The 13,158-nt window shown below is 33.3% G+C and overlaps 1 protein-coding gene across 5 annotated transcripts; it reads right to left on the bottom strand.

The window, feature by feature from the left end:
• Positions 1-1,106: 1,106 nt before the first annotated feature.
• On the bottom strand, positions 1,107-8,571 carry LOC105833396 (neuroligin-4, Y-linked). 5 transcript variants are annotated; one of them, XM_012675120.3, is made up of 14 exons: positions 8,095-8,571; positions 5,855-6,771; positions 5,153-5,442; positions 4,931-5,060; positions 4,702-4,855; positions 4,438-4,615; positions 3,958-4,364; positions 3,628-3,818; positions 3,371-3,557; positions 3,196-3,301; positions 2,925-3,120; positions 2,747-2,862; positions 2,505-2,536; positions 2,092-2,265 (listed from the first exon to the last, which is right to left on the bottom strand). In XM_012675120.3, the coding sequence occupies exons 2-14, from the start codon at positions 6,122-6,124 to the stop codon at positions 2,231-2,233; spliced, it is 2,292 nt and encodes a 763-aa protein (XP_012530574.1). In that variant the 5' UTR covers positions 6,125-6,771; positions 8,095-8,571; the 3' UTR covers positions 2,092-2,230. The 5 variants fall into 5 exon arrangements, with proteins under 5 accessions (XP_012530573.1, XP_012530574.1, XP_012530575.1 ...); XM_012675121.3 differs by having other exon boundaries at positions 2,505-2,533; XM_012675123.3 differs by having other exon boundaries at positions 2,212-2,265; positions 2,505-2,533; positions 2,737-2,862.
• Between the last annotated feature and the right edge of the window lie 4,587 nt (positions 8,572-13,158).

Raw genomic sequence — 13,158 nt, 5'->3', positions numbered from 1 at the left:
GGTATGAATGCATGAGCGACCATCTTGAGTATCCATTTTTATTATATAGCACATCCGTCACTGAAACCAAAATGATCCCTCCGGTTATTCTTTACTCTTTGGTACATTTGGCTTTGCGTTGCACTGAAAAACAGCTATTTCTGAGTAGAGTGCCTCGCATCTAGGTATTCGTGTGTCATTTTTGCCACCACTGTTAGTTCGAAAAGAAACTTATCTCACAACTGTGTCAATGGAACAATTTCTAATATTCAAAATTTGAATTTTCTTAGAATTTTTTTCACTGTTCAAATGCTTTATTTTAATATTTTCTAAAAAAGAATTTGTATATAATAATAAAGTAGATCTTTCTAGATAAATAGTTGTATGTCACTTATAAGTTTCTAACATTCATAATGAACGGGAATAAAAGTCCTCTCTGAGGACTGTGGTTTTGCAAATGACAACAATCTTGTGTGCAAAATATTGTAATATAATTTTATAACATATACAATGAAATTATTGACAGGATTCTTTATAAAATCTTAAGGCACTAATTCTTACGTGCTTAAAAATCACTTGCTTTACACATGGTAAACCGCGTTTGCACAATTTGTAAATAACATATCATCGAAAGTTACTGTGAACGTGCGTGTAACATTAATCTCAAAATTATCAGACTTACATTACAACTTCATTAGCAATGAGATCGTTAATACTAAAGCTACACTTGCATGCGGTTATGTATACATTCAATTATACGTATACATATATATTTGTAATGTGAAGTAAATTTGTGCACTTAAAATTGAAATTTATAACGAGAGAGAGGCACTTAGTCTATGTCTAATTGCATACCGCATAAAAGTTTTAATATAAAGTTGTATTAAACACAACGCCTAATGTTGCATTTGAAACCTGCTTACAAATGTTGCTAAGTATGCTATATTGATACTTATCTAATAAACATTCAGAAACACACACACACACACACACACACACACACATATATATATAAATATATATATATATATATATATATATATATATATATATATATATATATAATGTAATTACATGTGATAATTATTTTGAAAAAAGTAAATTATCTAATTCTCGAAATTAACATCTTTTTTTTGCTTTTGCACTTTTCTTCCTTATCTACAGATAAATTGAGCTATATCTTACACAATTTGATTTTACAAAAGTATTATTTTGTAGAGCAGTATAAAATATTTGATATATAAATTCATATATAATATATATACATAATACATATAAAATATATAAAATGTTTTGTATACAACAATTATTATATTCTTATATGGACGGATACATAAAGCAGCCACTTGTATTATTATAGTCACATAATTTATAAGAAACTCTAATATTTTACAGTAATATTAAAATTTAAAATTCTTTAATCATTAACTTAATAATATTATATTCAAATGGCAATGTCGTGTGATTAGGCTATCAAAATACAAATGTGACTAATAACGTTTGATTTGCAAATACATATTCACATGTATAAATATTGCATTGTGTTATTAAAGAATACTTTAGCAATTTAACAACTCAGAAAGAATACATTTTAATATAATTAATAATATATAAATTTTCACATCATTAGAATAAATGGTTAAAAATATTAAGTAATATTATTGAGACAATTTATAATTGTCTCAATTATTGTCCATACACTTTATCTTTTATCTTATTTTTCTTTTTAAAATTGTAATATATGTATAAAATGTCTTTTTTAGATTAATATTTCAATTTAATAATTGTATGGCATTTTCTAAGAACAAATAATCTTCTTTACAAAAACGATTAAAATATTTAAAAGATACCTAAGTATAAAAAATAAATATAAAAAGATTGTCAATGTTTTATGTATAATGGTAACTTAAGTATTAAACAGCTGTTTGTGGTACTCCCTGTACTAAAAGTGTCTTGCTTTTAGCTTTCGGCAGTGCAGATTGACTCATTGTCTTCGCCATCTTAATCTGACCATTAGGCGAGCTCGTAACGAAGCTTTCTGATCTCATGTCTTTCAATGAGACGTTAGAATTGCTACGTAACGAGGGTGTAGAACTAAATTTTCTGTTATGTGCTAAACGTTCTTGTAGTCTCGTCTCGTTTTGACGTGGTATTCTGGCCTTTACTGGTATGTCACGATACTCGTATATATTTTCTTTAGATGAGCGTGTTAAATTCTCGATTCCCTCGGAGGGTTCATCGTCTCGTACCATCAGGATGTCTCCGCTATAGTAGTGATCAGATTGTCTGTGAAAAAAATAATACAGAAGAAAACTGTACAAGTTGTATAGAGTATATAAAATATAAATAAGAATTAAAAGTTAATAATTTAATAATCTCACTTATTTTATTATTTAATTGAAATTCTTGCCCATTTTTCCGAGTAAATTAAATAATAATGAATATAATATGTGCGACTAGTAAAAGCACTAATATTTGATAGACATATTGTGCAAAATTGTGCATAAAGTATTTTCTATAAATACCTGCACGTATCCTAGCCGCCTTTGTTTTGCTACTTGTAAGCAGAAAATTAGAGTAGAGTTTATTAGCAATTTATATCATTCAGAAATGGTTATGTGAAAAGTAAGAGAGAGGAAACCATATCCCGCAATAATTGGCGTGTATAAACTAGAACCAGTTTTTGCATACGCTACCGTTCGGTACAGCAGGTGCCACCGAATTAAGCTGTAGTCACATGGATTTGGTTCTGTTTACCTTTGCTTACCTTTTGGCGTTACGCCAAAGCATGCAGCACACTACGGAAAGTACAAGTAGCAGTAGGCACGCTGTTGACATCGACCAAAACGCAATTTGCAATGGTTGTTTGGGTTCCCACCAATACTGTAATAAAAATTATAATTAATGTAATTCAATATAAATACATATAATATTAAATATCTTACTTCTGTAACAGGAGGATATGTAGGGACGAGATAACCAATAACAGTCGGCAAATACATGGACCAGAATGCGCTCTCGGTCTGACGATAGTTTATTTGAATGGAGCTGTTAAACGTTGTATTGATATTGAGGTATCGTAATTGTCCGTGACGCGCAAGATCAAAGTGCAACCCTAAGATTTGCGAAGGTGTCGGGTTTCTAGAATAAAATTAAATAATGTAAATAATTGCATTTTTCTTATCATACAAATAAATAAATTATTAAATTACATACCCGTATTTTGCAAAATTAGAGTACGCCTTCATGAAAAAGTGACTCATATTACGATCATTGTCAGTCCACATATCTCGACTTATTTTCCATTTTTGAGGGAAAAATTCTACATTAATAATATCATATTAGTAGATGTTATACAACTTAAATTAAAGATATATGTGAAAGAACATACCAACATCCATAAACGGCGCTCCTGTTAACCACAAAAGTTCAGTATCGTGAGGTACCCTAGCCCACTGTGGTGAATGAAGTGCTTCTATCGAGGTATTTAAGACATAAAGATATGTTGGTACATGTCTCTCTACCAATAATTTCGCTATTTTATCATTTGGTGCAACATAGTGAAAATCTGATAAAAGCTAAAAATAATAATTATTAAATAATTTTATACCAAATTTAGTTCAACACTTTCACGTTTAAACTACTTACATTTATATATTGATCACGTATGTGCGTGACATTTAATGGATCCGGCCAATATGTATACATATATTTTATCGCTTCATAAATGCCATGAGGATTTAATGTATAATTGTATTGAAGAACTAATTCCCAGATCCTTTGATCAAACACCTCAGGGGTTATTATATACTGATTCCTTGCTAATGTAACATTATTTTCTGTAAAGTAAAATTTATTATAGTAGAAATATGGACCATGTTGCAATATTAAATTGAATAAAATAAACATTAGAAAAATTCCAAATAAGAATCAGAATAAAAAACACAATTAAATGGAAATAAATGATGACACACATACTTATAATAAATGCAGCTTCCTGAGTTGTGACGCCAGCCATGTAAGCCAAATCTTTTCTATATTTGCGAGCTTTAATACTTTCTTCTGGCGTTTCTGTAAAAAAGCGCCAGTCATTCGCTCTCCAATCTTCGTACCAATCATCTCGAGGTACTGTGAAATTTATATCCAGCACAGGTGCCCATGGGAACATTCCAACATGAGGCTTTAATTCAGAATTGCCTAATTCAAGGAAACTACGCCCATCCTTTAAACATTGTACCAATTTCCAACTACTCTCTATACTGCAACCGAGCATTTCTGCATACACTCGAGATGTATTTTGTGCCCGATACTTGTCTATTATCACCGCCCAATCGGCTAAAGCAGAACCCGATTGTGCAATAACTTTTGATACCATTTGCCGAGTTCTAAAATAAAATAAAAGTAAATTTAATATAGTTAATTCATGTAAAATATATACAAAACTATCAATCCAATTACTTTGGCGCAATCATTAATAAGCCTGCACTTGCTGCTCCAGCACCTGGTCCAAACAGTGTTATAGAGTCAGGATCTCCATTAAAACTAATTATATTATCATGAACCCATCGTAGTGCCATAGCTTGATCAAGAATTCCATAATTCCCAGGGCTATTTTCATCCCCAGTACTTAAAAAACCTAAAAATATTAATAGAAAGATTAATTTTTTGCTGACTAATATAGAATACACTCTACAATATTGATATACTCTTTATCGAACTTACCAAGCGCTCCAAGACGATAATTAATTGATACCACTACAACATCATAGAAGGCAGCTAGTATATGAGCTGGAAACAGATTACTTGCCCCATGACTAAATTCACCACCGTGTATGTAAAACATCACTGGATATCTAATTGATACTCCATATCCAATCTATAAACATATGGCACATAATCTTGTTATTCAACTAATTCATTCATTTATTTTCATTGATTGTAGCATACTTACAGGAGGTGTAAATATATTCAAATACAAGCAATCTTCGTCAACATCTCGCACACCTTTCGTAGCACCAGTATATTCGCTAGGCTGAGGACAAGCTGGACCCCAATCTACAGCTTGTAAAAGTTGCCACCCCCTAAACAAAAATAAAATTATTTTCTTTATGTGTGCAACACAATATTAGAATATTAGAAATAGTAAATGTTTTGTAAAAAATTTTGCATTAACCTGTGAGGTCTAGGAGGTTTGAAACGACCTTCTCTAGTAGGTGGCATAGCGTAAGGAATCCCCAAAAATACATTAACAGTTTTCGTGACTCTTTCCACTGCCATAGTATAAGGTCTATGTCTTGCATGTGGATCGTCGTATAGTTGAACTTTAAACCCTTGAACTTGACCATAATTTGTATTTACAATTATATCTCGATCTCTAAAATTTTTAGAATCTGGTCTCTCTCTTCCTTGAAGATCTTCACGCCAACCAGCTAATATTCCTGGCAATGGAAGCCTTTCTGTGGTCTGTTTTAAGATAATATAATGTTTATTTAATTTGTTTTCAAGTCTTATAAATTCAAGTCTTAAGATATAATTAATAAATAAATTCTAACAAAAAAATCATTAAATTTAATTTTAAAATTTTGTATATAAATAAAGATAACATTAGTCAACAAATAAAGATTTTTGGGAAATTACTTTTAAGATATAAATTATAATAAAATATTAAGCATTTAATAATTAACTTTCAAATATTTCAAAAAACTTTGTATACATATTTATTTATGATTTGAATATGTTTATATTTATATTTAATAATTTAAAGAAAAAAATTCATTTTGTGATAGATGTAAAATATATTTCCATATAAAGTTTTAAAAAAACATTGAAATTGTTATACATTTACGATTGCCCCAACACAGAATTTTTCACTTACTCCATAAAGGAAACGATCCTCAGGCGCCCTGGTAGGTCCTCTGTAACCGGGCTCCAAGTAACTCGGCTGATAGCCGTATCGTCTATCCTTATAGATGTAGGTCCTGTAGCCGGCCGCGTCCTGCGGCACGTACACGCCGTCGCGATTGTAGTAACGACTGCCAGGCAACACGTCCTGGGCGAGTGCAAGGACGCCCGTGAGCAGCAGGTACAGACAATAGTGGACGTATACAACGACGCCGCGCGCGTGTCCTCCACGCGCGTTGGCCATGGTCCGCGCGTGCGAGTGCACGCGACGGCACGCGAGAGTCGCTCACGCGGGCGAGCGGCCGCGCGCAGGTGTGGCCGGAGAGTCGCGCGCGTAGCAGAATGCACACAGTTCTCCTTCTCCTCGATAACCTCCGTGGCAGACGAACGAAAGCGAAACTAGCGAAAGTCCCGCTCGCACCTCGCAGCACCTTAGCGATAAACTTATCTGAACTTATCCGCTTGTCACTCCAACGAGGAACGTAGATCGATAAGCGTCACCACACTGATAAATCATCGGGCGCGTCGGTGGACCCCCACTGAAGTTAGGTGCGCGTCAAGTCGCACGAGAGTTTCACGATTTCTCGCGAGTTCTCCGAGCGTGAACTATAGGCACTCGCGGCTCGACGCGTCCCGACGCGTCGTCGTCACGGCGTCGTTACGAAACGTTCACTCTTTCACCTTCGTTTCGAGAGGCGTCCCTGCGCTGCACGACCGGCCAACACCCTATCACGAGGTCCCTCCTGATCACGCTCGCGCCGCGCGGTGACTCGCGTAGCACTTCAGGTGGCTTCGCCGTGCGCGGCCGTTGCGGATTCCCTTCTCGCCCCGTTCACCGTCTCTTCCACCAGTCGATAATGTTGAAATGTCACGATTGGTGCCGCGGGAGACCTGAAGGTGGGAGTGGGATTGATAAACGGAGTTTGAAAGCGAAAGGCAACGTGTCGCGTGCTAGATAACTAGGAAATTAAAACGCGATACAGCTTCGTCATCGTAACCTGGCGTCATTAAAGTTATCATCGCCTTCCGTGATGATGAATATAGGAATGCGCGGTTAAATACAAATCGCTGCGTAAAAAAAAAGCAGCGATTTTTGTTTTTCAGTTTAAATGTTTTGTATCGTTAGCGCTTCATTCATTTTTAGTGCATTCAATCCTCATCAGGATTCTCTTTTCTTTACAGACAATTAAAAAATTACAATTTTTGAGTTATGTCGTAACAAATAAGTAGTATATTATTGGTATAACCAACTCATGGCTCATTTGGGGTATAACAAAACCTTAAAAAACAAAACTTGTCAATTTAAATGTTTTGCATTATTAAAATCTTGTAATATAATTTTTAAACGCTATTTTAGGATAACAATTTAATTTACTGGGATTGTTAAAAAATGATAAAAGTATCATTAAGTTCTTCATTCAATGTATCTACTCAATTCTTGTCGGGATGTTCCTTGCAGACGAGTAAAGAATTATAATATTTGAATTATGTCGCTGTTTTAAAAAATGAGTGATACGCGAGTATTTAATAAGAGATACATTCGGAATATGGTAATAAATAATTTTCTTATTGAAAAATAAAATGATTTTCGTCCTGTCACGATTTAATTGAATCCCATCTTATTTTGCGGTTTTCAGAGGTTGAATACCTTGGGTAGTTGTATTCTTTGTTTTTCTATATCTCAAATAAAAATAAAAGCGGAAAACACTAATTAATTAATTAAAAACGGTTCTATTTTTTTTTTAAATCTTTTCTATTTTTTTAAATCTTTTCTTTTATTAATTTTATTCGAAAAATGCAACTATTTGTTAAGAGATATCGCAGACTACGTGCTACGATTATTAAAAAATCATTGTTTATTTAATGTTAGAGAACATACATTAATTTTCAATCAGATAACTTTGTCTCCAACGCTATTTGTATATTATATTTTTTTTATACGCTACGTAAATTGCACTGTAGTTTTCATCACAGTTTACGGGAAAATATTTCATTTTAAAATTTCCCTAAAAAAAAATCGAATCAGCGAACAGCCGGTTCATTTATGGATCGCGAACTAATGTTAATTCACAGTTTAATTCGTATTCGGTAAATTACGAACGTGGGACTATAAAGTTTACCACGCGCGCATTTAACAATAGAAGTGTTAAGTGCGCGAGGACACGACGTGGCGGCGCGGATGAAAATGTAATTTTTACAGAAGACAAGACTTACGTGGACCACTTCCTGTTCTAATGTGAAAGGAGAAGACCGCAGGTTCCAGCAGTTAGCCCACCACAGGCATGAGAACCAGATGATGCGTCGATACTTCGATCGACTTGCACCTTGCTGTTATTTCATCGCGAAAAAGCGAAATTGGGATTGCCTGCGCAAATATGTGTTGCACGCACGGAACTGGAGATCGGAAAAGTGTACAAGAATCGTTGGCTGCGTAGACGCTGCTGTTCGTCGACTGCGACAGATAGGCGAAGAGCACAGTGGCCGGACCTCAGTGAGCTGTAATAACGCCGTCGCGTGCACGCACGTCGTCGGCAATGTGCCGCCCACGCGTCCAACAGCAGGGGCCCATTGCGAAAGGCGCGATCGAGCGGATGTGCATGATCGCAAAAAGACAGGGGTGCAAACAAAAGGGTAGAGGCGAGTGGCGATCTATTGGGCAAAATGGCATGTGGAGTTTTCATATGAAGTCAATTAAAAAATTAATATTAATTATGCAATAAATTAAGTGAAAGTGAAAGAGAGAGAGAGAGAGAGAGAGAGAGAGAGAGAGAGAGAGAGCGAATTAAAAATTATTTTTTATACAACATTAAATTAAATTTAATATTGTCTATTTAATAATATATTGTTTTTGTAGTAATTGAGAATTAATATTTATATAAATTAATATTTCTAATTTCTTAAAATAAAGATTTTAATGGGTAATTAGTTCTCATAGTAAATAAAGTTCCTTATGAAAAACATGAATTTTAATAATTTCAGTATCATTTTCTTTGAATTAAATTGAATTTTATTGTATATACAAATACATGTAACAAAAATGTATTTATATGTACAATAAAATTCAATTTAATTAAAAAGAAAATGATACTGAAAATATTTAGGGCTTCGAGATATATTAACTCATCTTATAAGAAGTTTTTAGTAACTTCCTTATTTACTGGACTTCGATTTTGATTATAAACATGTAGGAATTGATTGCTACGTTTATACAACATATTTTACTGTTCCTGCTATTTTTTTTCTATACAAAAAGTAGCGGAAATGAATGAAAATAACAGAGGAATAGATGACCTAGCTTAATCCCCCAGTCCTTCCTCTTTTACATCGCATATTTTAATCTATGCGTGCCCTTGCAAAAGAATGTCGTCGCGTGAACGGATGTGTTCCGCAATGAGCGATCTGTGTGCAGCTTTACATTTATTAACAATAGTTTTACTGTTACGAGATTAGATATCAAAACTGCCGTGATGATGGTTAATAAAGTATACGCACTGCACGAACCACGCATTTATGCTGCATATTAATTGTGAACACAAACATTAAGGTCCGGAATAACAGGAAGATACTCTTTGTTACTTTCGCGTTCGTAGTTGAAATTCAACCTGTTCGATTTCGCAATTTTAACAAAGAATCGCTTGCTCGCTTTTTCGCTTTCTTAGATTTGCCTTTTATATTTTATTATACTCTTATAATTCTCAATCAGCATACTATATGTAATGCAGTACTTTAGGCGAATTTCTATCGCTCTTTGATATACGTTAATTATAACATATTCTTCAATAACTTTATTCATTCTCTCAAATCTCGATGTTTAATCTCTCAAATCTCTTCCTCTCGGTCACTCGTACTCTTACATTCGTACTCTTTTAATATTCTTACATTATGTAATTCTTTCATTTGTAAATGCAATTTACAAAAATTAGACAAATTTAAGATCTAGAGTCTAGAGAAGAAAATCTAGTAAAGAGCCAAATTTGATGTTAAACATAAGATAGATAGATATTAAAATAACAAATAATTGTAATAATTATAAATTACGATTTTTCGTAATTTTCTCATAATTATAAATTAGATAGACTTTTAATATCGGCACATTTTGCTTTTAAAGAAGAAGATAAGCATAAAATGGAAAGATCACGTAAGTCGCGAAAATTACAAAAATTTTTCGTTTGATGTACGAAAATTGCTCCTAGAACTTGTCATTTATCTAAAACATACTGTCGAGGTTAAAATAAAATTGTATTTTAATGAATGCAGTTGAATCTCCGAAAATCCTTCGCTTTTCTCCCAATTTTACGAGCGAATGCTCTCTCTCTCTCTTCGATTATTCATAAAGCCGATACTGCGGACATGACTTCACCTTCGTATTTTCGTCTGAAGAGAAGAAGGTTCCTGGTAATGCCGCAAACTCCATGACCCACGTTGATCAGCCAATGATGGAAGCGCGTGATTGGAATAAATTTATTTGCCATAGGGTTTATTATTATGTTTATCGATGTCGCGTCTTTTGCCCAGACTTATCTCGTAAAACTGTCAAGCAGTTTTTATAAAATTGCTAATGCATTTTACTTCAAAATATAGAATATGGAAGCTTCTGCAACATTCTTACGAATCATACCGCGACCGCATGTCTTTATGACTCATGATTTTATCAGCTAAATTAAGTATTAATCGTTTGCTACTGGAAGGATGGGCCGAGAGTAAAATATAAGAAAGTACGAACTGAAAGTTATTGTAAAAATTTAAAGACTCTTTTATATGTATGTATGTGTGTATAAAATATATATTATCGGTAACGTGTAAAGTAGTGCGCCAGAGTAGTGCGAGAAATGTAGGTCGGTTCTTTCAAAGAGGAAATAAAGTACATATAATAGAATCTATTTTCACAGAAAGTTAAGCATTAAATTTTACAAAAGAGTTTATTAATGGAGAAACTTTTTCAGCACGAAAAATCCATAAAATGCATAAAGTTTACGAGAGATGGTGACTTATGAAAAAGTATTTTATCAAGTACCGTATTTCAGTAATGCTGCAATCAAAAGGCATAGTAATAATTAGGAATATGAATAATTTAAGAACGATCGAAAGGTTGCATCGTGTGCATCGAATAGTAATTCCTAGTTTATACTGAATATTTTATCCTAAGAAAATTGTATAGAAATATTGAAGAAGAACACCTGAATCCTGATTGTACGATAAAGTGTAGAAATAAAATTCACAAAAGTATATTGTATATGTATTGCATTAATTTTATTATATATTTGTATTGCATAAATCTTATTATGTACTAGTTGATTTAGTTAACACCGTTTAAATCAAGTCGACACAATCAGTAAATGCTTACAATTAGTGAAGTATGCAATCGATTATTATTTCTGCGAGATTCTTTTAATTATAATTCCTCACAATTACTTCGCGTATACAGGTTCGATATATCAATTATTTTCTCTAGGAAAATATTTCAAGCACGTATCCAATTTATTATCAGGCTAAAATTTTTTTTCAGGTTTTAAATTCAATAAACCGTAAAATAAATCATAAAAGTATCGATTGGTATTTAAAGACGTGTATTACGAGAAAAGCGTTTGACGTAACTGGCGATACAAAGCGAATGCCCTTTCTCTCGTTCTACTCCCCCGCGCATAAGTTCTTCAATTTACAGTAATTGGTGAATTTATTACCGGTCTAGGTTCTCTCGCTCCTACGTCAGTACAGTGCCGGGGAAGAGTTAAATGGCTTTAATTAACGGCGGCTTATCCTCTCTTAGAACTATCAAGCTGAACGAAGTAGTCTTCTGAACGAGATAAAATTTGTCAGATGTGCTAGAGTTGTAAAATAAGATAATAATGATTAAATAAATTGTATTGAAGAAATTGCAAGAGCAATGATTGAAGGTTTGAAAAATTAATGTTATTTACTGCATACAAATTTGATTAAATAAAATAAAATTTGGGAAGGACAGAAAATACAAGAAAACATTAAATACATAAATTTCTGTATATGATATTTCCTATGATAAAAAATAATATTTAGCTTCTTTATAATGAAATTATTTATGATTGTTGCAACATTAACTAAAAAAAGATTAGTCTTAAAATAATTTGAAAAGAAGGGCTTTTCCATATACACAAAATGGTTATTATAATTTAAAAATAGTTTACAGACATATATTATACGTCACTTAAAATTGGCAAATCGGATTTCTCTTAAACCATTTCGCTTATTGTACCCTCTTTATTATCATTACATATAATCCCGAAAAAATTTGCATTTTTATATCAAAAGCTGATGTAAACCAGTTTATTTAGTTTTCAACGTGGACATGAACACTATTATACGAGTTTGTCTTTTTGTCAATTGAACGAATCATCGTCGACTTTCGCAATCGTATACCTGATCCGCACAAGAAATCGATGTTCGCGGGAATTCATGTTCGTATGTATGCGATTCTCAAAGTGACCGTCCACGTCCGCGAAGTTGATCTAAATGTACACCATTATACTCGCCGTTCATGCCCCGTCGCGCGTACATCCCTTTTTTGTGGGAACGTGGACATTACGGATGCTCTTTGAACTCGTGGGAATAAGACCCACCGCGCTGCTCACCAAGCACATGCGCGGCGCTTTATTTATTTAGCTCATTTTTATCAGACTCCCAGACTCCACGTTGACGCGCGAAGCTAATAGACGCGGGGGGCTAATGATTCGCGCGTTTAAGCTCAAGTACTTCAACTAAAGGTAATACGTGTGACGCTATTTCTAATAGCTTTCATTACAGCATCCCCGTCCGCTTTCGCTCGCCATTCAACGTTCTATGGATTTCGAAAGCGTCACTTCAACAAAGAAGAATAACGCTCGCTTAACAGTTAGCGTGAAGTAAACCGATATATATACCTGCATCATTGCCGTACTTTATTAACTTAATTTTAAAGTGCATAATCTGTATTTGTAATTAATCAATAATTTATTTTTATCTGAAATCAAGGTCTAAAAAGTGTACTAGACAACTTGATAATTATGTTTTGTCGTTGGTTTTTTTGTATTAAAACAAAATATCGGGAAGAATAAGTTTATTAGTTAAATTCGGGAAAAATAAGTTTTATAAGTGCATACGAAAAACATAGACCTTTATTAATTTTATAAAAATATGTAGCTACGCTAGCTATCATTATACAATATTTGTCATATCTAGTACGTACTTTATAACAAGGTTGAGTGATTAATGTTAAAAAGTTAAAAATTAAATAATGAAGTTAAAATGTTGATAGCTTTTAACTTA

The sequence above is a fragment of the Monomorium pharaonis genome, chromosome 3 (assembly GCF_013373865.1).
Source record: "Monomorium pharaonis isolate MP-MQ-018 chromosome 3, ASM1337386v2, whole genome shotgun sequence".
Lineage (NCBI taxonomy): Eukaryota > Metazoa > Arthropoda > Insecta > Hymenoptera > Formicidae > Monomorium > Monomorium pharaonis.
Note: the sequence above shows the minus strand (reverse complement) of the source record. Positions and strands in the feature narration are given on the sequence as shown.